This window comes from Ambystoma mexicanum, chromosome 3p (genome assembly GCF_040938575.1).
Source record: "Ambystoma mexicanum isolate Mex_15411 chromosome 3p, UKY_AmexF1_1, whole genome shotgun sequence".
NCBI classification, from domain to species: Eukaryota; Metazoa; Chordata; class Amphibia; order Caudata; family Ambystomatidae; genus Ambystoma; species Ambystoma mexicanum.
In genome coordinates, this window is record NC_090925.1 from 960,830,110 (window position 1) to 960,858,096 (window position 27,987).

Consider the following 27,987-nt stretch of genomic DNA (forward strand, 5'->3'; position numbering starts at 1 on the left):
CCCCTGCTCATATCTGAACCTGCCAGCACTGAAACTGACGTGGAGAAGCCTGGGTCCACCTGCATCGGGGACCGGTGAGTAGCAACGCTAGGAACCGGTCGCCCTCCTGCAGTAGCCTTAACTTTTCCTCGCTGTGTTAAACAGCACACCTTTTTCGCACTCGCACTCTGCTTCTGCCCGCCAGTGGAGGCCGCGCTCGAGTAGCAGAGATCTGTTCACTCCTTTGTTCACCGCGCTGAACTGCCTGATTTCCTTGAAGACACTCCCCTTGGCACCAGCGTGTGCAGGTACTTTTGAGCACAAGGCTCCACTCTTCGTAGGGCTCGGAATTCCTTCTAGTTAGGTGGCCTCTGAAGGCGAACTGGGTCTAACGATTACTTGCACTGCCTGTTTTCCTCCCCATCTAGGTGGTCTGCATATTTCGTGCTTCGAACTCTTTAGACCCTTCGGTAATTGTATATACATTGTATTTGATTGTGATGTGTTGGTTTACTTGAGTTTTATCGTGATTCTTTACTATGGTCAATATCACAAAGGCCTTGTAATAAATTTAATATAACACCTGCTTGAAGTGATTTGTAAGTGTCCTTGCTTTGTGTGCTCAGTGCGGGCTTTCAGTCACCCTCACACCTCTTGAGACCTAGTCTTGACCGCCGCCATCGCTACCCTGATTGGTCTGGCTTGTCCAGAGGTTACCCTGTTCCAAAAAACTAGGCTGGCCTTCTGAACCTCTGCCCCTCCAGGACAGAGTTCAGAAATCCATCTTAACATTTGATCCCTTCTCCCGCGATTTCATGGCCAAGAAACTCCACTTTGTCAACTTTGAAGGGAATAGTTTACCTGTAACTCCATTTCTCCAGCATTGGTATCTTTCATGGATTCACATGCTTAGAATATTCCCTGTCGACAGACTGGGAACCCTCGGTAAGCTTATAAAGCCGTTTCCCATAGGAAAACATTCAACACTTTCGTGTCCTATTTACGTCGCGCAAGCATGCCCCACTAAGACGTAGCGGTATAAATGCCCCGCCCCCGCGGCTCCCTTCAGATTTCGATCCCTCCAAAGCAGAATGGGGTGAAACTAAGAACTACACGATGATTGCATTTAGGGGAGGCCGGCGGGCGCATGTGAATCCATGAAAGATACCAATGCTGGAGAAATGGAGTTACAGGTAAGAAACTATTCCCTTCTCCAGCATTGGATCTTTCATGGATACACATGCTTAGAATAGAATGCACAGCAGTGATCCTGAAAAATTTAAAGTGTGCCATAGTAACTGCACAGAGCAATATTCATATAAAGCTATAACAGTATACATAAATATATAAAAATATTTAAAATATATATTATATATATATATATATATATATATATATATGACAATGCATTACTTACCGTAAAAGCATTTCTGATGGTTGTATCTGCTTAGATTCACATGCTGTGCATAGGTCAGACATCCAGTGGTCACTGCTGCGGAGTATTGCATTTTGTTTTTCGTAGTCGAAAAGGGGACGTCGACAAGGCGTGTCTGTAACACTATCCCTATAGTGACGTGCGTTGTACCCATAATCCCTCATGCGTCGAGGTCCCTCTGTTTGTATTTTTCTGCCCTGAGGGAGCCTTCTAGACGTGGGTGAGTACAGAAAAGAGAGATATAGAAAAGGATGTCTATGTTCCTTCCATCCGAGCGGGGAGGAAGGGTGGGCGCATGTGAATCTAAGCAAATACAACCATCAGAAATGCTTTTACGGTAAGTAATGCATTGTCTTCTGATGTTTGTTAATCTGCTTAGAATCACATGCTGTGCATAGACTAGCGAGCAGTACCCGGAGTTGGAGGTGGGTTGTGAGAAGGAACAGTAGAGAAAAGATGTCTTAATACTGCTTGTCCCACCTGGGAATCAGATCTAGAGTGGGCATCTAGACAGTATTTTGTAAAGGTGTGTACAGAACTCCAGGTTGCCGCTTTGCAGATGGACTCAAGGGGAACATTTGCAATGAATGCTATGGATGCCCCAGTGCCTCGAGTAGAGTGTGCTCTTGGCTTGAAGGGTAGTTCTCGCTTAGCAAGAGAGAAACAGAGAGTGATGCATTGAACAATCCATCTAGATATAGTGGACTTTGAGATTGCATCTCCTTCTCTTCCTGCTGCCACCGAGACAAAGAACTGGTTAGTCTTTCTCAGTGGTCTGGTTCTTTCCATGTAGAACATGACAGCTCTGCGTACATCTAGTGTATGCAGACTTTTTTCTCCCAAGCTGGAAGGGTTTTGAAAGAACGTTGGTAGTTCTATTGACTGGTTTACATGAAATTTAGAGATGAATTTTGGTGCAACCCTTGGGTGTGTGCGTAGAACCACCTTATCCTTGTGAACTGTTACGAAGGGGTCTAGAACAGAAAGAGCCTGTAGTTCACTTACTCTCCTAATGGAGGTGATAGCTATTAGGAAAGCAGTCTTAAGAGTGAGGTCTTTAAGAGTTGCCTTGTGCATGGGTTCAAAGGGAGGGTCCATGAGTCTAGAAAGAACCACATTTAAGTCCCATCCGGGAGCTGAGTTAGCTATGGGAGGGTGTTTTCTCTTTACCCCCTCCATGAAGGCTTTGATAACTGGTATCTTCCACCACGACACTAAGTTGGGAAGTGGTGTATGCAGAAAGTGCCGCTAGCTGGACTTTAATGGAATTGAACACTACACCTGAATCCAGTAAATGGGTCAAGTACAGAACAATGTTCGTGGGAGAGCAATCAACCGGGTTGATGCTCTTACCTTTACACCATATGACAAATCTTTTCCACTTGCTAGAATAGCAGTGGCGAGTATTAGGTTTTCTGGCTTCCCTGAGGATGTCCATACATCTCTGCGGGAGTTGTAGATGTCCAAATTCTATGATCTCAGGAGCCAGGCTGCTAAGTTCATGGTCTGAGGGCATGGATGCAGTGTCCTGCCCTTGTCCTGTGACAGCATGTTGTACGGGCAGGGAAGTCTCACTGGGGGAGATAGGGACATCTCCATCAAGTGAGCGAACCATGGCTGCCGGGCCCACATTGGGGCCACTAGTATCATGGTAACCTGTTCCTGGTGCATCTTGTGCACTATCTTGTTGAGAAGGGGAGTCGGGGGGGGGGAAAGCGTAAACAAATCTCCCTGACCATGGAATCGATAGACCGTTCCCCTTGGACTGGTTCTGGGGGTACCTGGAGGCGTAATCTTGGCATTGAGAGTTTTCCAGAGTTGCGAACAGGTCTATTTCCGGGAAACCCCATTGTGTGAAGACGTCGAAGACGATGTCTTCTTTTAACCGCCATTCGTACTCTACGGGCAGGGGGAAGTCTCTGCTGAGTTTGTCTGCTAGCAGATTGAGTTCCCCTGGTACATGTTGTGATAGTAGGAACATGTGTTTGAGAGCCCACTTCCAGATGTTCTGGGACAGCTTGGACAGTCCTGGAGAGTAAGTGCCCCCTTGCTTGTTGAGGTAGTACATGGCTGTGGTGCTGTCTTTCCTTGTAGGTGTTCCTGAAAGGCTTTCAGTGCTTTGAACATCGCTAGTAGTTCCAGCAGGTTTATATGCTTGGATGCTAAGCTCGGAGTCCACGCTCCGTGAGCAGTCTGATGGGATAGGTGAGCCCCCCATCCTGTAAGGGATGAGTCTGTGGTTAGAGTGGCTTCCACTGCGGGTGTGGCAAAAGTTTTCCCTAATAACAGGTTTTCTTTTGTCCACCACCGTAGCGAGAGAACCAAGGCCTGCGAGACCACCACTAGATCGTCCCATTGTCCGCTGGCCTGACACCACTGGCTGTTGAGCCACTCTTGCATTGGGCGCAGGCGCGCGTGAGGTACCAAATAAATACATGACGCCACCATCCCTAGCAAGCACATTGCTTTGCGTACCGTCACCTCTCGACCTGCCACATAATGGGGGATCTGAAACAGCATGTTTTGGACCCTCTCGTTGGAGGGGAAGACGAGGCCGTCCTTTGTTCGAATTAGAGCCCCTAGGAATTGTTTGATTTGGCTGGGGTCTAAACTGGACTTCTTTTCGTTGATGGAGAAGCCCAGTTGGAACAAAAGGTCTACAGTCTTTTGGGTATTGGAGAAGCATGTTTCGTAAGAATCACCTGTTATGAGCCAGTCGTCGAGGTAAGGGTATACCGGGATGGATAACCTGCGCAGGTGGGCCGCTGCCACTGCCAGTACCTTCGTGAATACCGTTGGTGCAGATGCTATCCCGAAGGGTAGTACTCTGAACTGGTAGTGTTTGTTCTCTATCTTGCACCTGAGGTATTTTCTGTGCCCTGGCAACATTAAAATATGAAAGTATGCATCTTTCATGTCTAGTGTTGTCATGTAATCTCCTTGTGATAACAGTGGGATTACTTCCTGCAAGGTTACCATACGAAACTTTTGGGGTTTCACAAACTTGTTCGCTGGGCGCAGATCTAATACAGGGCGCATGGTTAAGTCCTTTTTGGGTACAAGGAAGTACACTGAATAAATACCTTCTGTTACCTGAGATAGGGGGACAGCCTCTATTGCTTCTTTTTTCAGTAGCTCTTCTACTTCTTGAAGAAGAATGGTGAGGTGTTCCGGTGTCATGCGTCGGTTCCGTGGGGGTCTGTACTTCGGGGAACCGTTGAATTCGATGCAGTATCCGTGGGCTATGGTGGATAATACCCAGCGGTCTGACGATATTTCCTCCCATGCTAAAAGGAACGATGTTAGCCGGCCCCCGACCGGTGATGCATGGGAGGGGACCCGAATCTTCGGGTCATTTGTTGGTATTGGGCGTGGAACCTTTGGGGCTGGAGCCGCGACCTCTTCCTTTGCCACGGCGTTGGCCTCTTTGACTGAACTGGGTGTTACACTGGTTAGAGGGCCAGTTGGTAGCAGAGTAAAATTGCTGTTGGTTTTGCTGCTGGCGTTGGCCACGAAAGGCGCGTCTATTGCCATAGCCGCATCTGTTAGGGGGCCTAGAAATTTGGTCAAGAGTCTTGATGGTATCAAACTCTTTCTTCGCATGTTCTAGGGCCTCATCAACTGCTTTCCCAAACAGATGTGTTTGTTCTATGGGCTTATTTATCAGGGAAGCCTGTGTTTCCGGCTTAAATCCCGAATTGCGCAGCCAGACATGGCGTTTGAGAAGTATTCCCTGAACCAGGGAACGGCCAGCCGTCTCTGCGGCATCTAAGGAGTTCTTTACGATGCCCTGGTTTACAAGAGTTCCCTCTGAGATTGTAGCTAACAGGCGTGAACGCAGGGGTTCTGGTGCGTCCTCTGCTTCGCTGCGCAGCTTGCTCCACTGTGCATCTGCGTAGCTAGCTAGTAGGGAATTGTTATTTGCAATCCTAGTTGAAAAGGCGGCGGACGTTGTGATTCTCTTCCCCAGTGCATAGAGCTTTTTGCCCTCTTTGTCAGGTGGTGCCTCACTAGTGGATAGTGGTACCCCTGCTCTTTTCCTTGTATTAGTAACTACGAGGGAGTCCGGAATAGAATGGCCTCTGATGTACAAAGGGTCAGAGGACGAAGGGCTGAAGAGCTTTTCTATCCGAGGGTTGACCCCTCTGACTAAGGCAGGATTGGAAAGGGAAGGAGTTATTATTCTCTTTATAGCAGCCAGGAGCGGAATAGACTGACTAACAGGGGCTTTTTCTTTAATAACTTTTTCTACAAAGTCTATGTCAGGAAGAGTCTCCCCTGTGTCTATTTCAAAATGCGCTGCTGCCTTGCGCAATAGTGCATTAAGTGAAGGTTGGTCATCTATGGGAGAGGTGTTTCCAATAGGTGAATCCTTGGGAGGAGAAGGGTGAAAGACATCAGGGTCTGAGTGCACTGATGGGGATTGCCAAGGCTGCACTGATGGGGATAGCCAGGGCTGCGAGGTAGCTGTATCTTCTTCGAAAGCTCCTGCACTAGTGTAAGGATCTTCTTCAAACCCCTCTTCCTCATGTTCTTCCTCTCCACCCAAACATTCCTCATCTTCCTGGAGGTATTGCTCCTCTTCAGTGAGGTCATATACGTCTGTAGAAGGGGGAAACAGCCTCGGAATCTTGACCCTAGGGTCATCCTGGGGCCATTCTCTTGGTCTTTTGGGTGGGTTTTGGTTTCCCAAAAACCTTTCCATTTTCTCCATACAAGAATGGAGTCTTTCAAAGGTCTCATGGGGGACCCCTGAATAGTCTAGAGGTGGGAAATCAGTGTTTTCACCTTCAAAACGCTTAGAACGCTCCCACAACGTCGAAGAAAGGTTTCCGTCGCCCTCTGAAAAGCCCTCCGGTAGTTCAGAAGTGCCCTTAGATGAAGGGGGCAGTTCCTGGCTACTCTTGTGCTTTTTCGGCGTTTCCATAGCTTTTTGTGCAGTATTGGACGTTTGTTTCGTCGTCCGCTTAAGTTTGTCTTCGGAAACAATTCTCGCCAGGCTCTCGACAACGAGTTTGTCAGTAGAGGACTCTGGTGTCGACGTTGCCTCGACGGCCGCTCTATGGAGTGTTACGTCGGATGATTTTGGGGTAGCGCCCGTGTTTGATGAAAGCCCAATCGCTGGTCGCGGCTGCGTTTGCGGGTGGGGCTTGAGACCCTTACGGTCTGAGGGAGACGCCGGAGTGCCCTGCGTCCCCTTCGGCGCTGATGGATCCTTCGTCTTCGACGAAGAAGAGCCGTGGGTTGTGTGCTTAGGCCTATGGGGTCTGTGCGCGTCCTTGCCGCCGGGGTGTTCATCCCCATAAGCAGGGCATGAGCCGAGCCCGTCGGGGGGTTAATGACTTCCGTAACGGACGTCGAGTTATCACCCTCCTCGTCACTTTCTGTAACAGCGGCGGCGGGTGAGGAAACTGACTTCGACATAGCGTAGTCCGCCCACCTCTTAACTTTCCGTTCTTTAAGAGTTCTTGGTTTCAAGAGCTTACAGGCCGTGCAGCTGTCTTCCTTATGATCGAGGGGCAAGCAACGATTACAGAGCTTGTGTTTGTCCTTCCAAGTGTATTTGCCCCTACAGCGTGGGCAAAACTTAAAAGGTGTCCTCTCCATAGCTGAGGCAATAATAACTGGTGATAACAACCCCAAGGGAAAGATAGGGGAGAAAGAAAGACATTCTCAAAGAGAAGATAAAAGTTTGAACCCCCACTCTCCCTACTGTATGTTGGCCGGCGAGGCCAGGCCACGTGTTCGGCCACGTGTTCGGCAGCGCCGAAGGATCTCCTCCGTCTCTTCCCCTCCGTCGAAAACTTGCTCGGCGGAGAAACAGCTTCACAGCTAACGTTGAGGGGAGGGATCTTTAACAATATAATAAGTATAATTAAGGACCGAGGTCCGTAGTATGTATTAGCAATGTCTCTCTAGGAGCTCCGCGTAAGGCGACCAGAAGCTGGGCGGAAAAAAACAATCTGAGGGACCTCGACGCGTGAGGGATTATGGTTACAACGCACGTCACTATAGGGATAGTGTTACAGACACGCCTTGTCGACGTCCCCTTTTCGACTACGAAAAACAAAATGCAATACTCCGCAGTGACCACTGGATGTCGGACCTATGCACAGCATGTGATTCTAAGCAGATTAACAAACATCAGATATATATATATATATGACAATGCATTACTTACCGTAAAAGCATTTCTGATGGTTGTATCTGCTTAGATTCACATGCTGTGCATAGGTCCGACATCCAGTGGTCACTGCAGAGTATTGCATTTTGTTTTTCGTAGTCGAAAAGGGGACGTCGACAAGGCGTGTCTAACACTATCCCTATAGTGACGTGCGTTGTACCCATAATCCCTCACGCGTCGAGGTCCCTCTGTTTGTATTTTTCTGCCCTGAGGGAGCCTTCTAGACGTGAGTGAGTACAGAAAAGGGAGAGATATAGAAAAGGATGTCTATGTTCCTTCCATCCGAGTGGGGGGGGAAGGGTGGGCGCATGTGAATCTAAGCAGATACAACCATCAGAAATGCTTTTACGGTAAGTAATGCATGTCTTCTGATGTTTGTTAATCTGCTTAGAATCACATGCTGTGCATAGACTAGCGAGCAGTACCCGGAGTTGGAGGCGGGTTGTGAGAAGGAACAGTAGTGAAAAGATGTCTTAGTACTGCCCGTCTCACCTGAGAATCAGACCTAGAATAAGTGTCTAGGGCATCGTGTTTTGTAAAGGTGTGTACAGAACTCCAGGTTGCTGCTTTGCAAATAGATTTGAGGAGAACATTTGCAATGAATGCTATGGACGCCCCAGTGCCTCGGGTGGAAGGTGCTCTAGGCTTGAAGGGCAGCTCTCTTAGCAAGAGTGTAGCAAAGTGTAATGCATTTGACATCCATCTAGAGATAGTGGATTCGGAGACTGCGTCTCCTCTTCCTGCCGCCACCGAAACGAAAAACTGATTAGTCTTTGTAAGTGGTCGAATTCTTTCCATGTAGAACATGACCGCTCTGCGTACATCCAGTGTGTGCAGGATGTACGTTCTCCCATGCTTGAAGGATTTTGAAAGAATGTTGGTAGTTCTATTAACTGGTTCACATGGAACTTTGAAATTAATTTAGACACAAAATCTAGGGTGAGTGCGCAGAACCACCTTGTCTTTGTACTGTTACGAAGGGCTCTAGGATCGAGATCGCTTATAGTTCACTAACCCTCATGATGGAGGTAATAGCTATTAAAAAAGCAGTCTTAAGGGTGAGGTCTTTAAGACTTGTCTTGTGCATGGGCTCGAAGGGAGCCCCGATAAGCCTAGTCAACACCACATTTAGGTCCCATCCGGGAGCCAGGTTGGAAATGGGAGGGTGAATTCTTTTCACTCCTTCCATGAAAGCTTTAGTAACAGGTATCTTCCACCATGACACTCTGTGATGTAGTGTAGGCTGAAAGTGCAGCTAAGTGCACCTTTATGGAGTTGAAGACCAGGCCTGAGTCAAGTAAATGAGTTCGGTATAACACAATGTGTTTGGGAGAGCAGTTAATCGGGTTAATGCTCTTTGAGTTGCACCAGATGACAAACTGTTTCCATTAACTGCAATAGCAGTATCTGGTGTTTGGCTTTCTTGCCTCCCTGAGAATGTCCATACATCACTGAGGGAGTTGCAGGTGTCCAAACTATGACCTCAGGAGCCAGGCCGCTAAGTTCAATGTCTGCGGGCATGGGTGAAGCGTCTCCCCTCTGTCATGCGACATGTTGTACGGGCGAGGCACTTTGACTGGAGGAGATAGGGACATCAGATGAGCGAACCAGGGTTGGCGGGCCCACATGGGGGCCACCAGTATCATTGTGACTGGTTCCTTGTGCATCTTGTGCACAATCTTTTTGAGAAGGGGAGTCGGAGGAGAATGGGGGGGCTGGTGTGTACACAAATCTCTGACCATGTTATCCAGAGTCCGCTCCCCGTGGAGCAGTTCTGGGGGTACCTGCAGGCGTAATCTTGGCAATGAGCATTCTCCAGAGTTGCGAACAGATCCAACTGTGAAGCCCCATTCTGCAAAAATGTTGGAGACGATGTCTTCGTGTAATCACCATTCGTACTCCCTGGGTAACGGAAACTCTCTGCTGAGTACATCTGCCAGAAGATTGAGTTCCCTTGGAACATGTTGTGATAGTAGGAACATGTTGCGTTTGAGAGCTCACTTCCATATGTTCGGGAACAGTTTGGACAGCCCTGGAGAATGAGTGCCCCCTTGTTTGTTCGGATACTACATGGCCATGGTGCTGTCTGTGAGGATCTGGACCGTCTTCCCCTGCAGTTGTGTTTGGAAAGCTTTTAGTGCTTTGACCACTGCCAACAGTTCTAACAGGTTTATGTAGTTGGATGCTATGTCTGACGACCAAGCTCCATGCGCTGTTTGTTGTAGCAGGTGAGCTCCCGACCCTGTAAGAGACTAGTCTGGTTGGAGTGGCCTCCACTTTGGGGTGGTAAAGGATTTCCCTTTCAAGAGGTTCTCCCTCGACCACCACTGCAGCGAGAGACCAAGGGCCGGCGAGACAACTACTAGATCGTCCCATTGTCCGCTGGCCTGACACCACTGGCTGTTGAGCCACTTCGCATTGGGCGCAGTCGCGCGTGAGGGACCAAGTAGATGCATGACGCCATCATTCCTAGCAGTCGCATAGCCTTGCGTCCAGTCACTTCTCGAATGGCTACATAGTGAGGGATCTGAAACATGTTTTTCTCGTTGGAGGGGAAGACGAGGACATCCTTTGTTCGAATTAGAGCCCCTAGGAACTGTTTGACTTGACTGGGGTCTAGGCTGGATTTTTTCTCGTTATAGAGAATCCCAGACTGAATAAAAGATCCATCGTCTTTTTGGTATTTGACAGACATGTTTCATAAGAGTCCCGTTATGAGCCAGTCATCGAGGTAAGGATATACCGGGATCGATTGCCTGCGCAGATTTGCTGCTACCGCTAGTACTTTCGTAAATACCCTTGGTGCAGATGCTATGCTGAAGGGTAGTACTTTGAACTGATAATGCTGGTCTTGTATTAAATCTGAGGTATTTTCTGTGCGCTGGCAACATTGAAATATGAACGTATGCATCCTTCATGTCCAGTCCAGTGTTGCCATGTTGCCCCTCTGTGTTAGCAGTGGGATTACTTCCTGCAGTGTGACCATGCAGAACTTTTGTGCCTTTACAAACTTATTCACTGGGCGCAGATCTAGAACATGGCTAGATCCTTTTTGGGTACAAGGAAGTACACTGAATTCCTTCTTTTACCTGTGCAAGGGTATGATTTCTATGGCTCCTTTCTCCTGTAGAGTACCTACTTCTTGCAGACGAATGCGAAGATGGTCTGGTGTCATTCTTGCTCGTGGAGGTCTGAATGTTGGGGACAGGTTGAACTCTATACAGTACCCATGGGCCACGGTTTTCAGCACCCATTGGACTGTAGTTATCTCCTCCCATGCCTGAAGAAACGATGTTAGCAGGCGTCCGACCGGGGAGGTATGGGAGGGGACCCGAATCTTCCGAGTCATTTAAAGCCCGAGGCCGGGGAGCCTCTAGGGGTAGAAATCCGGCCTCTTCCTTTGCCATGGCGTTGACCCCTTTGGGGATACGGGGTGGTGTATCCACTATTTCCCTGTGTAGAATTCCAATTGTATCCTGATGAGTATGGTTGCTGAGGGAAGAGTTGGCCACGAAAAAGCCGTTTGGAACCAGATCCTCCTCTCGTAGAGTGTCTGTGATCTGGTCTAATGTTTAAGGTGTCATTCTCCTTTTTTGCTGTTTCGAGGGCCTCATCTACCGCTTTCCCAAACAAGTTGGATTCTTCCACAGGTTTATTAGTGATGCCTGCGTTTCTGGCTTAAATCGAGAGTTGCGCAGCCAAGCATGTCTTTTTAGGAGTGTGCCCTGAGCCAGGAATCGACCAGCCATTTCTGCAGAATCCAAAGTATTCTTAAGAATGCTCTGGTTCATCAGTCTGCCTTCAAAGATAGTGGAGAGGAAAGAACATAGGGGTTCGGGAACCTCTTGTATGCCTTCCTGTAAAGCCCACTGGGCATCGGCGTAGCTGGCCAACAAGGTATTGTTGGCAATGCGTGTTGAGAACGCGGCAGCAACCGTGATTCTTTTTCCCAAGCCGTAAAGTAGTTTACCTTCCTTCTCAGGGGGTGCCTTGCCAGTTGACAAAAGGACCCCTGCCCGCTTCCGTGTAGTAGTCACTACTAGGGAAATCTGGGGTGGAATGACATCAGATATAAAGAGGGTCTGATGGAGAAGGGCAAAAGTTTTCATTCGCGGGTTGACACCTGATAAGGATGGCACCAGACATTTCTTAATTGAATTAAGGAGGGGAATGGCCTGGCTGGCCGGTGGCTTTTCCTAAAGGATATCTTCCACAAAGTCAGCTTCGGGGACCGCCTCATCCATAGCAATCTTAAAATGATCAGCTGCTTTACGCAACATTATGTTAAAGGTCAATTGGTCATCCACTGGTGATGGTTGTTGCCTAGTGGGAGTGGACTGGGGAGAGTCCAGGGGCAGGACATCAGGGTCTTGATGATCAGGGGATTGCCATGGTTGGGGTCACCCCCATCTGGGCTTTCTTCCCAGCCCTCTATAGGTTCATGCAAGTCCTCAGGGTTGGTTAATTCTTCATCCTAGGTATCAGCATGAATGTCATTGTCTGTTAAATCATAGTTTTAAATACCCTCTTCTAAAGAGGGATCAAAAAGTCTTGGAAACTTAGCCTTGGGGTCCACAGGGCTCTCATCCTTTGGCCTCCTTGGTGTGGGTTGTTCTGAAGGGAAAACAAACCTGTCCAGCCTTTCCATGCAGTTTTCAAATTTTTCTCTAGTCCAAACAGAGGGTCTAGAATGGTCTAGAGGTGGAAAAATGTCTTGATTTTGTTCATCTATCGAAACGCGCCGAGAATAGTCCTTTGCTTTTGGAGAACTCCTCTTGGGGCCCCGACAGAGGTGAGACTTCTGTGCTTCTCCTTGGACTTCTGGGTGGGTTCAGGTAACCCCCCTTAGGCCTTCCGTGGACCTCCATGGGCCCTTCCGTGGGCCTCAGCACATCCCTGCTCTGCCGCTTCTGAGAATCGGCGGCGACAATCCTGGCTAAGCTGCGGGTGACGTCCTCGGCGGTGGGGAGGTGTGTAAATTCAGCCTGCGAGGGGGTCTCTTGCGCCGGTGTTGGGGCCTTGTCCTCAACGGCCGCCCTATTCAGCACTGCCGAGGCCTCATCTGTGACTGCCTTCTTCAGCGGCATCGGAACCCTGTTGCCGCCGGACGCCTTCTTGCGATGCATCTCGGCGGAACCCGATATATTGGGGTAGCGCCCTTTGTTTGATTGCCCGGTGGCTAGGCACAATTGCGGCTGCGGTGAGGGATGCCGAACCTGGTGGTCAGCGGGTGCCACCGGGGTTTCAGGTGTAACCGTTGGCACTGAAGTCTTCCTCAACCTGGCCGAAGATCGACTTAGGATTGTGGGCTTTGTGCTGTGTATATGTTAGTCTTTGTCACTGGGGTGTGACTTCCCACACAGCAGTGCCTAAGCCGTGGCTATTGGGCCGGGGACAGACTATGCGGAACGCGAGCGTTCCGTCGAAAGGTCAACAAACTCTGGTTCGGAGATATGTTCGTCACTCTCGCCGTCGGATTCAGTGGCTGCGGCAGCACGAGAGAATTTGGCCTTCGACATACCTTAGGCCGCCCACCGTTTGACTCTACGCTCCTTTAATGTTTTAGGACGAAGGAGCTTACAAGCCACGCATCCTTCCTCTGAGCGGTAAGCAACGATTACACAGTCTGTGCCTGTCCTTCAGAGAGAATTTGCTCCTACAACTAGGGCAAAACTTAAATGGAGTCCTCTCCATAGCTGAGGATGGTTAGTGATGAAGACCGAAAGGGAAAGAGGAAGGAAAGGGAAAGGTATTCTCATTGTATAGAAATGTCCACCCTGACCCCACTCTCCCTACTGTATAGGCCGGCGGAAGGCCTGGCCACATGGTCAGCAACGCCAACTTGATCACCGTCCATCGAGTTCCTGAAGGTCTCGGCGAAGATCTGCAACAGCCGTCGTAACAAGGAACAGGTAGGGTGATGAGGATTCTTTATATAATTATTCGACCAAAGGTCGATGGACAATAAGCAAAGTCTTTAACGAGCTCCGCATCAAAGCAACCAGTATGCTGGGCGGAAAAAACAATCTGAGGGACCTCGACGCGTGAGGGATTTTGGGTACACTACACGTCACGTAGGGATAGTGTTAAAGGCACACCCATGTTGACGTCCCCTTTCGATTCTCGAAAGACAAGATGCAATACTCTGCGGTTACCACTGGATGTCGGACCATATGCACAGTATGTGATTCTAAGCAGATTAACAAACATCAGAATCAAGGTTACCAGTCAAGTATAGTTCAGCTTTCTACTGAACAAAGAATGCATTTTTAACTAAGCAAACACCCAAAAAGTTTATCATCAAGAGCTTGTGACAAATTGGGTGGGAAGGAATGGTGTAAGACCACCCATAATACAATTACAGTTCTTTGAGGGGTTAAAGGGTAAGGGGGTTGACGGGTGCATAGTTTCAAATAATCAGTATGGAAACCGTAAGAAGATCTGCAAAAAGAAGAGTCTCAAAAGTGGGACAGACATTTTAGTTCTTAGGCCCCTTTGCTCAATGATTCATACCTGCCTTCGATAATGCCTGTGCACCCTGTGGTGGTGACAAAGATATTGCCTTCCTTGCAAGCTTCATCCATGGTTGTAACTTCATAACCTGAAAAGAAAAAAGGTTTTTAGTTCAAGCCAGGACTAACTTGGCTTCCTTGACGTTAAACAGAGGTGTGCTAGGGTCTATGGAGAGTGTCTCAGAAGTCACATACTGTGATCACATTGCTATGCCCCCATCAATACTCAGCAGGAATAGTTTCCTGAGACTGCGCCTCCCACACTACGCTCTTCAGCCACTCAGTCCAATGCAGATGCGCTGATGCCCAATCAACCTGAAGCCTCCAGTTCCGCAAATCGCTACGCCCCCGCCGATCCTCACTAGGAATAGGTTCCAGGGACTGTGCACACAGCTCATCCCGAGCTTCCCACTATAGACTCATCAGCCATTCCGTCCAACGCAAATGCGCATGTCCGCCAGACCAGCCCACACGCCCATCAACTGCGCTTTGTTCAACGGCAGATCAGTCCCAACTCACGCATCCGAAATCAATGACCTCATAGCTTCCAACAACCGTGACCTACTTGCCATAACAGAAACTTGGCTACACCCCGCTGCGGACCCAGCCATTTCCAGAGTCAGCGTCACTCATTTTCAAAACCACCCTCACCATCAAAGCCACAAACACCAACGTCATCACCAATTGCAAATCCCTACTCTACAAGCTCCATGTCCCACACCAATTCCATCACCATCCTCCTTCTCTACCGTCCTCCTGGCCACAGCTCGCCTTGGAGGACAACCTACTTTAAAGCATCAACTCCTCCATTAAGCCCAACTCTAAAATCTTAATTCTTGGGGACCTCTACCTAGGTCTCAATGATCAGACACCCTCGCCACCAGCGTAGCCACCGCACTCCACCAAGCTGGCTTCACGCAACAATCCCTCGAGTCAACCCACAATCAAGGCTGCACCCTTGACTGGATCAGCAACCTCAATTGCAGCATCACCAACCCAGTCACCTCTCCTTGCCCATGGTCCGACCACCACACCATTGCCTTTGACATCCCTCCATGTGAACGTCCCAGGCCTGGCCGGCTGCACAGCAAATCTCAAGAACAACCGCGCCCCGCTACTTGATACCCTCACTCACCCCCAAACTCCCTAACAGACCCAGCAGCACTGGTCGACATCTGCAACAAAACCATTGCTTAGACAGTCCACACGCTTGCCTCGCTCAACCTAAGCTAAAAAAAAAAAGAAAAAAAGCCCGATTCACACCCAAGCTTCTCAAAGCTTGTGCCAAAGAGCATGCCTCGGAGCTGGAATGGAGGAAAAATCCCTCCCCCTGCCTCCAAAGCCCTCTTCACCTCCTTCGCCAAAGACTATCAAAGGGAAATCCACACAGAAACCTAGCAGCTACAGCTCCAGGATCACTAATGCCAAATCATCTACTGGGAAATATTCATGTTCCTCAGGGAGTTAGAGACCCCCCCTCCCAGACCCGACAGTGAACAGAGCCTGATGCAACAAAATTCAAGATGCCCTCACTGGGAAAATGAACTCCCTCAAAAAACAAAAACCTTTCCAAACAAGCCATACTATTGAAACCACTACCACCCACTGCCCCCAGTGACTTACCGACCCACACTTGCGCCCCTTTCAACTTCCACCCGGTCTGTCCCTGAAATCACCAAGATAATCAAAGTCTCAAACTTTCTTGTTGCAAAGGTGACACCGACCCAGACCAGATTATCCACGACTGCACCAAGATACTCAAATCAGCTCTGCCATCATTAATGCTTCCTTCGGGTGCAAATCTGTGCCGACCTCCTTAAAGGAAGCCTGGGATCCTGCCGCTGCTCAAGAAGCCCCCCTCAATCCCTCCATACCTATAAACTATCGCCCCATTACAACGGTACCATACCTCTTGAAGATCACATAGCCTACCTCCAAGTTCAACATTACCTCGAAGAGATCATCTTGGGTGTCCGCCAATCAGGCTTCCACCCCAAAGCACACAACGGAAACTGCCCTAATAGACCTACAAATTTAACTGCGCCATCAAGCATACTGGCAAACTTGCCCTTCTGATGATGCTGGACCTCGCCACAGCATTTGAGTTGGTATACTACCAAACCCTCTGCTCCCAACTCGCCTCTACAGCCAACTTCTCCACATCTGCCACCAACTGGATTAAATCATTCCTAGCCAACAGATACTTACGAGTATTCACAGACTTTTCCTGCTGCACCTACACCGGTCACTTGGTTCCTGCCTCTCCACCACCCCTTATAAATCTACACAAGACCACCTTGACCACCTCTGCATCTCATACAAACTACGCTCACAACACGCAGCTCCTTATCCCCCCCCTCTGGATCACTTGCACAGGACTGCTACCACAAAACTAGATGGCATCTCACCTATGCCTCAATGATACAACTGAAATACTAATTGTTGTCTCGCACTCCATGCTACGCAACATAAAACCAGCCTACAAGGAGTTTACTATTGACGGAAACCGAACCCCCACCTCTTCGGCAGCCAAAACCCTAGGCGTATACCTGGATTTAACCCTTGGCCTCTTGCGCCAGGTGAACTATCGCCTCATCAGCAGGCTACACCGCCATACTGCTCCACGGCAGTAAGCCCTTCCTCTCCACCACCAACCGCCTATCTAGTCCAAGAGCCATCCCAGGAGCTAAGCTGGACTATTGAAACGCCTTATTCGCTGTCACCTACGAGTGAAACTTTAACTACAACCTATCCAGAACAATGCCTTCCGAGCAGCCACAGGTCTCTCCAAATTTGACATCTCCGAAGCCAGGAGTGATGGACACTGGCTACCTATCCATGAGAAGCTCACATTTAAAAAACACTATCCACAGTCTACATATGCCTTCCCAACACAGCCCCAACCTACCTCTCACGCTGCGTGGAGAAATACTCCCCTGCCCAACCTCTCAGATCCACGAAATGTCTCCTCAAGATCCCCAACTTCAGCCGCCTCTGTGGGGGGACAAGAGCCTCCCAGTCGTGGCTGCCAAACTATAGAATAATCTCCCACCAGCCATCAGAAAATAACCTGCCTACAGGACGTTACACAAAATCTGAGGACCTGGCTCTTCAACTAATAGCAACTTCTGACTCGCATCTCATCCCGATGCATATTTCCCCCCCCCCCCCCCTACTTCTCCCCCTCCCTGTGTTTTTTTCCTCAATTTAGCTAGTGCCTAGATTTTGTGCTTTTTGTGCGCTGCAATAAATGCAACTTACCATTCAATGAAGGATATGCTCGCCAGACATGTAGAACTCACAACCATTTGAACCAATACCAAAAGATGGAATTGATATCATTCGCAAATGATACAACCTTAAGCACACCTCAATCCATTTCAACATTAATTCTTACAAAAGAAGGTTGATGCTAAAGTACAGCTACACACTTCAACAAACTGATATATGACAATGCATTACTTACCGTAAAAGCATTTCTGATGGTTGTATCTGCTTAGATTCACATGCTGTGCATAGGTCCGACATCCAGTGGTCACTGCGGAGTATTGCATTTTGTTTTTCGTAGTCGAAAAGGGGACGTCGACAAGGCGTGTCTGAAACACTATCCCTATAGTGACGTGCGTTGTACCCACAATCCCTCACGCGTCGAGGTCCCTCTATTTTTTTTGCCCTGAGGGAGCCTTCTAGACGTGAGTGAGTACAGAAAAGAGATAAAAGGAAGTCTATGTTCCTTCCATCCGAGCGGGGAGGAAGGGTGGGCACATGTGAATCTAAGCAGATACAACCATCAGAAATGCTTTTACGGTAAGTAATGCATTGTCTTCTGATGTTTGTTAATCTGCTTAGAATCACATGCTGTGTATAGACTAGAGAGCAGTACCCGGAGTTGGCGGTGGGTTATGAGAAGGAACAGTAGAGAAAAGATGTCTTAATACTGTCTGTCCCACCTGGGAGTCAGATCTAGAGTGTGCATCTAGACAGTAGTGTTTTGTAAAGGTGTGCACAAAACTCCAGGTAGCCGCTTTGCAGATGGACTCAAGGGGAACATTTGCAATGAATGCTATGGATGCCCCCGTGCCTCGAGTAGAGTGCGCTCTTGGCTTAAAGGGCAGTTCTCTCTTAGCAAGAGTATAGCAGAGAGTGATGCATTGAACAATCCATCTAGAAATAGTGGACTTTGAAACTGCATCCCCTTCTCTTCCTGCTGCCACCGAGACGAAGAACTGATTAGTCTTCCTCATTGGTCTGGTTCTTTCCATGTAGAACATGACCGCTCTGCGCACATCCAGTGTGTGCAGACTTTTTTCTCCCAAGTTGGAAGGATTTTGAAAGAACGTTGGTAGTTCTATAGACTGGTTTACGTGGAATTTCGATTTGAATTTCGGTGCAAACCTTGGGTGCGTGCGTAGAACCACCTTATCTCTGAACTGTAACGAAGGGGTCTAGAACAGAAAGAGCCTGTAGTTCACTTACTCTCCTGATGGAGGTGATCGCTATTAGAAAAGCAGTCTTAAGAGTGAGGTCCTTAAGAGATGCTTTGTGCATGGGTTCAAATGGTGAGCCCATGAGTCTGGTAAGTACCACGTTAAGGTCCCATCCGGGAGCTGGGTCAGCTATCGTGGGGTGTATTCTCTTTACTCCCTCCATGAAGGCCTTTATAACAGGGATCTTCCACCACGACACTTTGAGTTGGGAAGTGGTGTATGCAGAAAGTGCCGCTAGGTGGACTTTAATGGAATTGAACACTAGACCTGAATCCAATAAATGGGTCAGGTATAGAACAATATGTGTGGGAGAGCAGTCAATCGGGTTGATGCTCTTTCCTCTGCACCAGATGACAAATCTCTTCCACTTGTTAGAATAGCAGTGGCGAGTGTTAGGTTTTCTGGCTTCCCTGAGGATGACCATGCATCTCTGCGGGAGCTGTAGATGTCCAAATTCTATGATCTCAGGAGCCAGGCTGCTAAATTCATGTTCTGGGGGCATGGATGCAGAGTCCTGCCCTTGTCTTGTGACAGCATGTTGTACGGGCAGGGGAGTCTCACTGGGGGAGATAGAGACATCTCCATCAAGTGAGCGAACCATGGCTGTCGGGCCCACATTGGGCCCACCAGTATCATGGTCACTTGTTCCTGGTGCATCTTGTGCACAACCTTGTTGAGAAGGGGAGTCGGGGGGGGAAAGCGTAAACAAATTTCCCTGACCATTGAATCCACAGACCGTTCCCCTTGGATTGGTTCTGGGGGTACCTGGAGGCGTAACTTTGGCATTGTGAGTTCTCCAGGGTTGCGAACAGGTCTATTTCTGGGAATCCCCATTGCGTGAAGACGTCGAAGGCGATGTCTTCGTGCAGTCGCCATTCGTACTCTTCGGGCAGGGGGAAATCTCTGCTGAGTTCGTCTGCCAGCAGATTGAGTTCCCCTGGTACATGTTGTGACAGTAGGAACAGGTTTTGTTTGAGAGCCCACTTCCATATATTTTGGGCCAGTTTGGACAGTCCTGGAGAGTGGGTGCCCCCCTGCTTGTTGATGTAGTACATGGCTGTGGTGCTGTCTGTAAGGACCATCACTGTTTTGTCTTGTAGGTGTTCCTGGAAGGCTTTTAGCGCTTTGAACACAGCTAGTAGCTCCAGTACATTTATGTGTTTGGATGCTACGTTCGGAGTCCACACTCCGTGAGCAGTCTGATGGGATAGGTGAGCCCCCCCATCCTGTGAGGGATGAGTCTGTGGTTAGAGTGGGTTCCGCCGCGGGTGTGGCAAAGGGTTTCCCTCTCACCAGGTTTTCCTTTGTCCACCACCGTAGCGAGAGAACCAAGGCCTGCGAGACCACCACTAGATCGTCCCATAGTCCGCTGGCCTGACACCACTGGCTGTTGAGCCACTCTTGCATTGGGCGCAGGCGCGCGTGAGGTACCAAATAAATACAAGACGCCATCATTCCTAGCAAGTGCATTGCTTTGCGTACCGTCACCTCTCGACCGGCCACATATTGAGGGATCTGAAACAGCATGTTTTGGACCCTCTCGGAGGGGAAGACGAGGCCGTCCTTTGTTCGAATTAGAGCCCCTAGGAATTGTTTGATCTGGCTGGGGTCTAGGCTGGACTTCTTTTCGTTGATGGAGAAGCCCAGCTGGAACAAAAGGTCTACAGTCTTTTGGGTATTGGAGAAGCATGTTTCGTAAGAATCCCCTGTTATGAGCCAGTCGTCGAGGTAAGGGTAAACTGGGATGGACAACCTGCACCGGTGGGCCGTCGCCACTGTCAGTACCTTCGTGAATACCCTTGGTGCAGATGCTATGCCGAAGGGTAGCACTCTGAACTGGTAGTGTTTGCACTCTATCATGAACCTGAGGTATTTTCTGTGCGCTGGCAACATTAAAATATGAAAGTATGCATCTTTCATGTCTAGTGTTGTCATGTAATCTCCTTGTGATAGCAGGTTGATCACTTCCTGTAAGGTCACCATACGAAACTTCTGGGGTTTGACAAACTTGTTCGCTGGGCGCAGATCTAATACAGGGCGCATGGTTAGATCCTTTTTGGGTACAAGGAAGTACACTGAATAAATACCTTCCGTTACCCGAGATAGAGGCACAACTTCTATGGCTCCTTTTTCCAGCAGTTGGTCTACTTCTTGAAGGATGGCAAGGTGTTCTGGTGTCAAGGGTCGTCCCCTCGGGGGTCTGTATGTTGGGGAACCATTGAATTCGATGCAGTATCTGTGGGCTACGGTGGAAAGTACCCAGCGGTCTGACGTTATTCCCTCCCATGCTGGAAGAAAGGATGTTAGCCGGCCCCCGACCGGTGTTGCATGGGAGGGAACGCGAATCTTCGCGTCACTTGGTGTTGTTGGGGGCTTGGGAGCCTCTGGGGGTGGAACCCCGACCTCTCCCTTTGCCACGGCGCTGGCCTCTTTGGCTGTACTGCCCACTATTGGTCTGGTAATTGGTGGCAGGGTACTGTTGCTGCTGATTCTGCTGTTGGCGTTGGCCACGAAAAAAGCATTTGTTGCCATAGCCGCGTCTGGTAGTGGGCTTAGAGATCTGGTCAAGAGTTTTGATAGTATCTAACTCTTTTTTAGCCATCTCCAGAGCCTCATCCACCGCTTTCCCGAAGAGGTTCGAGTCCTCAATAGGTTTATTTATTAAAGACGCCTGTGTCTCCGGTTTGAAACCTGAGTCACGCAGCCATACATGGCGTTTTAGGAGTATTCCCTGAACCAGGGAACGTCCCGCTGTCTCTGCAGCATCCAGAGAGTTCTTCACAATGCTCTGGTTGACCTGGGTTCCCTCGCCAATAGTTGATAGCAGGCGTGTCCGTAGCGGTTCCGGCGCTTCTTCGGCGTCCTTGCGCAGTTTGGCCCACTGCGCGTCCGCGTAGCTAGCTAGCAAGGAATTGTTGTTCGAATTCTTGCAGAAAAGGCAGCCGAGGATGTGACTCTCTTTCCAAGGGCATATAATCTCTTGCCCTCCTTGTCAGGTGGTGCCTCGCTGGTGGACAGCGGCACCCCTGCCCTCTTCCTTGTATTAGTTACTACAAGGGAGTCAGGAATAGAATGTCCCCTGATGTACAGCGGGTCTGAGGGTGAAGGAGTGAACAGTTTTTCAATTCTTGGATTAACTCCTCTGATTAGTGCGGGCGTGGATAGCAAAGGGATGATTCTTCTCTTCACTGAAGCGAGGAGGGGAATGGTCTGGCTGACCAGGGGTTTCTCCTTAATTACTCTTTCCACAAAGTCTATTTCAGGAGAGACCTCCCCAGTGTCCAGTTCGAAATGTGCTGCTGCCCTGCGCAACAGGGCATTGAATGTGGGCTGATCGTCTATGGGAGACGTGTTCCTAACAGGTGAATTGTCAGGAGGACTTAGGTGAATTGTCAGGAGGATTTAGGTTCAGGACATCAGTGTCCGAATATACTGATGGGGACTGCCAGGGGTGTGAAGGCCCTTCTGGATTTTCTCCGAAGCCTTCTCCTACCATGTCTGGGTTGTCTTCCAGACCTTCCTCCTGGTTCTGTCCCTCTTCATCGTCCACAAATTCATCCTCCTCCTCCAAGTATTGCTCCTCACCAGTGAGGTCATACACATTATGGAAATCTGAGGCTGTGTCCTGCTGGGAGGGGTTGAATAGTCTCGGATATTTAGCCCTGGGGTCCTCCTGAGGCCCTTCTCTTGTTCTCTTGGGAGTGGGAGGGTTCTGGGTCTCCATAAACCTCTCCATCCTCTCCATGCAGAGATGGAGCCTTTCCATGGTCTCATGGGGTACCCCCTGAGCGGTCTAGCGGGGGAAAATTAGTGTCTTCCGCCTGAAAACGGCTCGACCTCTCCCATAACGTCGAGGAAAGTTTCCCGTCGCCGTCAGAAAAGCCTTCCGGTGTGCTGGGAGTCCCCCCGACTGAAGGGGGTAGTCCCGGTCTTCCTTCGGGCCTTTTCGGCGTGTCTTTCGACCTTTGCGCAGCGCTCGACGTGTCTTTCGGCGTACGCTTCTGGGCGTCGGCTACAACGATCCTCGCCAAGCTCTCTACGACTAGTTTGTCAGAGGAGGGCTGTGGTTTCGACGTTACGGGTGTAGATTGTTCTACGGCAGCGTGCGCTCTCTGCTGGTGCACGCCGGCCGATGGTATGGGGGCGGCGCCCTTATTTGCCGAAAGCCCAGTCGCTGGTCGAGGCTGCGGTTGCGAGAGGGGCTTGGAACCTGAACGGTCCGAGGAGGCCGCCGGTGGAACCTGCGTCTCCTTGGGCACTGATGCTTTCTTCGTCTTCGACGAAGAAGAGCCGTGGGTTGTGTGCTTATGGGTGGTATCGTGGGCGTCAGTGTCGCCGGGGTGTTCATCCCCATAAGGAGGGCGTGAGCCGAGCCCGTCGGGGCTGGGGACAGACGAAGAGCGCGAGCGCTCTTTAGAGAGGTCTACGACTTCCGCAGCGGAGGTCATGTTATCACGTTCCTCGTCACTGTCGGTGGTAGCGGCGGCGGGTGAGGAATCGGCCTTCGACATAGCGTAGGCCGCCCACCTCTTGACCCTACGGTCTTTTAGAGTCTTTGGCTTAAGAAGCTGACAAGCCGTGCAACCCTCCTCCTTGTGATCGAGGGGCAAGCAGCGGTTACACAGTGAATGCTTGTCCTTCCAGGTGAACTTGCCCTTGCAACGCGGGCAAAACCTAAAGGGTGTCCTCTCCATAGCTGAGGCAGTAAATCGTGATAACGACCCCAAGGGAAAGGAAGGGGAAAGGGAAAGGCATTCTCAGAAAGGAAACAAGAGATGTCCCACGACCCCACTCTCCCTACTGTATTTGGCCTGCGAGGCCAGGCCACGTGTTCGGCAGCGCCGAAGGATCTCCTCCGCTCGTCCCCTCCGTCGAAGATCTTGCTCGGCGGAGAAACAGCTTCACAACTGCGTCGAGGGAGGGATCTATGTGTTATATATTAATAAGAAAACGACCAAAGGTCGAGGAGATGAAATCTGCAATGTCTCTCGAGGAGCTCCGCGTAAAGGCGACCAGTAGCTGGGCGGAAAAAAACAATCTGAGGGACCTCGACGCGTGAGGGATTGTGGGTACAACGCACGTCACTATAGGGATAGTGTTTCAGACACGCCTTGTCGACGTCCCCTTTTCGACTACGAAAAACAAAATGCAATACTCCGCAGTGACCACTGGATGTCGGACCTATGCACAGCATGTGATTCTAAGCAGATTAACAATCATCAGAAACTCAAGTTTATGCATGAGAAAATCTCTGCCAAACAGGTACGTGCTTTTTCAGTGCCCCTGTACCCAAACATTCTCAACTAAACTATTCAACACAATATTAAAAAGGTACATAATACTTTCAAGAAGGTTTTAGAAGTTGGGAAGCTCGATTAGTGACATAAATCAGTAGGCAGTTTACAGTGAAAATACACGCAAGAATTAACAGTTCCAGAGGTGCTGTAGAGGAGACCAGCTTCAGGCTTGATAATCTAAAGGACCATAGCAGAGCAGACCCTCCTAACCCAGGTTTGACAACCAAAAGCATGCATAAAGTAGATTATCCACCTGTCTTAAGAGTTCTAAATAGAGAGTCTTTGTCTGAGGTGCCGTCTGTGAACTCCAGCACCAGCCAGTTTCTTGTTTCTCCTTCGGACTACCAGACCCTCCTGCACCAGGGGTAGAAGCTTCTGTGGCACTAAGGGAGCCAACTGTTCTATTTGGAAGCAATATTCCAGCATTTTCCTACATTTGGCCTGCAATTGCTTCATGGATCTTGATTCTTGTTACTGTGCTAATTTGGAACTGGCCATCCCTTTACCCTTCTGTTCGGTTTCTGAATTGCCCTCATGTACCGTTGTTATCCAATAAGGAACAAGTTATTTACCTGTAACTGCTGTTCTCGAGCATGGGTCTGGCATGTATTCACATGCTCATGAATATTCCGTCAGGCTGGGAATCCTCGGTTAAGAAAAAATCAGTTTGTTTCATTTCTGAACTGTCTTTCTCCTAACAACCAACCACTCACTGAGCTCTAGGTCATACTGCCCCCAAGCCAATGACTGCCCTCTACCTAAGCCCCTCTGGCAGCCATCCTCATATTTAGTAGCACGTAAAGTGGCAGTAGGACCAAGAGAAGAGCAGCAGAGGAGTAGGCGGGAGGGTTTGCATGTGAATCCATGCCAGACCCATGCTGGCAAACAGTTATTAGGTAAGTAACTTGTTCCTTCTCCAACATGGGGTCTGGCATGGCTTCACATGCTCATGAATAAGGAATACATAGCAGTACACACATGCACAACCAAGGGAGATGACAAGGCTCAAGATAAGCATCGCTCACCTCCTCACCAGGCTCACCTTCAAGCGAACAGGTTCGCAGCACTGCTTGGCCGACTCTGGACTCCTCCCCGGAATAGATGCCGACAGTAGAATCTCATGAAGGTGTGCGTCGACCTCCACATAGCAGCCCTGCAGATGTCCAGCAGGGGCACACCAGACAGGAACGCTGTAGTTGCAGCGATCGCTCTGGCCGAATGGGATCTCGGACGGCCAGGCAACGGTCGGTTCGCCAACCGGTGACAATGTGTGATGCAGCCAGAGAGCCACCTGGAAACGGAAGCCTTGGCGAGGGCCTTCATATGGTTCACAGGACCACAGTTCACAAAAAGTTGTGACGTCTTCCGGAAACTCTGTGCGGTCCACATAGAACTTAAGCGCTCTAGCCACATTCAGCGAGTGCAAAGTCCTCTCAGCTGGCGACGAAGCATCGGAAAAAACACAGGTACACCAAGGGCTCGTTTAGATGAAAGTCCGACGGCACCTTGGGCATGAAAGAGGGGCGCGTCTGCAGCACTACCCTGGACCTGGATCTCTCCCACTCGTCGTGCCGAGGCGATGGCCACAAGAAAAGCTGTTTTCCACGACAAAAACATCAATAGCGCTGAATGCATAGGCTCGAATGGAGGACCCATGAGCCTAGTCAACACCACATTGAGGTCCCACACTGGGCTGGAGCCTTCACCGGTGGAAAGAAACGGAATAGTCCTTTAACAAACTCCTAACAGGATGGTGTGACCATAGAGACGACCGCCCCGGAGATCTGGTGTAGCGGGAGATCGCCGCCAGATGGACCTTGGAGGCATGGGCCAGTCCAGCCTTGGCCAACGACAGCAAATAAGGCAGTACCTGCGGAGCCGTGACTCGTAGAGGATCGATCGTCTGTGCACGGCATCAAACGGCGAACCTCTTCAATTTATGCCCATAGCATTTAAAAGTAGACGATGCTCTGGCCTTGGCAAGCACTTCCTGGCAGTCTGCTGGAAGATCGCAGCCCCCGAATTCTAACGCTGCAGGAGCCAGCCCTGCAGGTTCAGCGATCCCAGGTCGTGGTGCAGAATTGCACCTCCTTCCCTGGCGAGAAGATCTGCGACCACCAGAAGCTTGACTGGGGGGCCACCAACATGTCGAGAAGGTCCGGGTACCATATCTGTCTCAGCCACGCCGGTGCAACGAGGATCATCCTGCACCGGGACCGTCTGAGTTGATTGACTAGTCGAAGCAGCAACGGCGTTATCTCCTACAGAAACCGGCCGTCCCAGGGGAATGAGAACGCATCCCCCATGCTCCCCGCCTGTGGAAACCTGCTGGCAAACCTCTGACACTTGGTGTTCGTCGCCGTCGCAAATGGATCCATCTGGGGATTGCCCCATCTGCAGAACAGGCAATCCACTTGGTCCTGACAAAGCTCCCACTCATGACAAGAACGCAGTTCCCTGCTGAGTCAGTGATTGTTCTTCACTCCCGTCAGGTGAAACGGGATGAGGAACATCCCCTGGGTGATGGCCTGGTGCCACAGTTCCTACGCTTCTTTGGAGAGCACTGGGGACCTGGTGCCCCCCTGGTTCCTGATGTAGAACATCATGGTGGTGTTGTCCGTGAAGACCCGCACCACCTTGCCCTTGAGGGACGGAGGGAAAGACTTGATGGGCCAAAACACTGCCCACAGCTCCAACACGCTGATGTGCAACGCCTTCTCCCCCGGTAGCCACAGCCCTCTTGCTTGAAGACTTCCGGTGTGAGCTCCCCATCCTTCCAGGCAGGTGTCCGTCGTAACCATCTCCTGGTGAAGTGGGGAAAACCACACCTCCGGACAGATTTGCGCGAACTCCCCACCATCGGATCACTCAACGGACTCTTGTCGAGCGTGATCTTGTCCTCAAAGCTTCCCAATACTTGTATCCAACGGGCGTCAAGGAACTCCTGCAGCGGACGCATCCGCGGCCTGCACAGTCGCATGAGGTATATACATTACATGCTGAGCAAAGACTTGCTGCACCTTAACCTTGCAATCTTCAGGGCCAACAGTCATCGTACCTTGCCCAAGATGGCCGTTATCCTCACCTCAGACAGATGCCAGGCACGACACGGTTGAGTCGGGATCCCAGAAACAGCACGTCCTGCGATGGAGTCAAGCAGGACTGCATAGTTCACCGAGAACCCCAGGCTTAGACTTCAATTCAAAGAGAAGGGCCTTGAACTGGTAATGTTGCCCTTGAACCACAAAGCTAAGAAACTTGTGGATGGGGATGTGAAAGTAAGCATCCTCCAAGTCCAGCGACGATGGGCAATCCCTCTCTTCTAGCTGTCCTAGTACGTGTTGAAGAGTCACTGTCATGATCTCTGCTTCCAAAAGGTCAGGGTTTTCCCAACTCCCTTGGAAGCAGATCCATAACCCAGGTTCCGAGTGCCAACCAGTCCCAATGGGGACCTTTTGGACCCAGTCCTGGCGCCAGTGGCACCAGGCTCATAAATATGCCCAGTCCCAGCGCTGGAAGCGCCGGGCTCATAATGCTTGGGTGGACTTACCTGCAGCAGACCATGCTGCTTACTTGCCTGCCAGTTGAGCCTCTGATCCTCTTCTGTTTGGAACTACTTTTCCTGTTGGGTGGGGCTGGAGCCACTCCCTAGATGCAGAACACTGGAACTCTTCTGGAAGGCAGGAACTCTTTTCTTACCAGGAACTCTTTTCTTACTTAGGCGTGGCTGTGGAAGGAGACACCTAAGCACTACAGGAGGCTATTTAAACCACGCCCGGTGGATGAATCTTGCTTTGCGTTATTCTGCATCCTCTGCAGCAGAACGCTCATCGTGTCTTCTGCATCTGATCCTGGGCCTAAGGAAAAAGGCTTACCATCCTGAATCCAGTCTTCAGCAACACCTATAAAGACAAGAAAGAACAGGTTAGCATTCCGGCATCTGAAAGGCAAAGGCTTACCTACTCTTCGTGCGCTCCGGAGGTCTTCACACTGTATTCCGGCATCTGAAAGACAAAAGCTTACCAACTCTTCGCACGCTCCGGAGGCCGTCGGCGCTGCATCCCGCATCTGAAAGACAAAACAAGGTGCGTTT

The 27,987-nt window shown here is 50.0% G+C and overlaps 1 protein-coding gene across 1 annotated transcript in view; it reads right to left on the reverse strand.

Annotated features, from left to right (window-relative positions):
- Nucleotides 1-27,987, reverse strand: part of AHCY (adenosylhomocysteinase) — a 403,130-nt gene that overhangs the window by 156,184 nt on the left and 218,959 nt on the right. Inside the window, exon 7 of the mRNA XM_069652263.1 lies at nt 14,112-14,199. Coding sequence (XP_069508364.1) covers nt 14,112-14,199 — 88 coding nt within the window. The remainder of the gene's footprint in view (nt 1-14,111; nt 14,200-27,987) is intronic.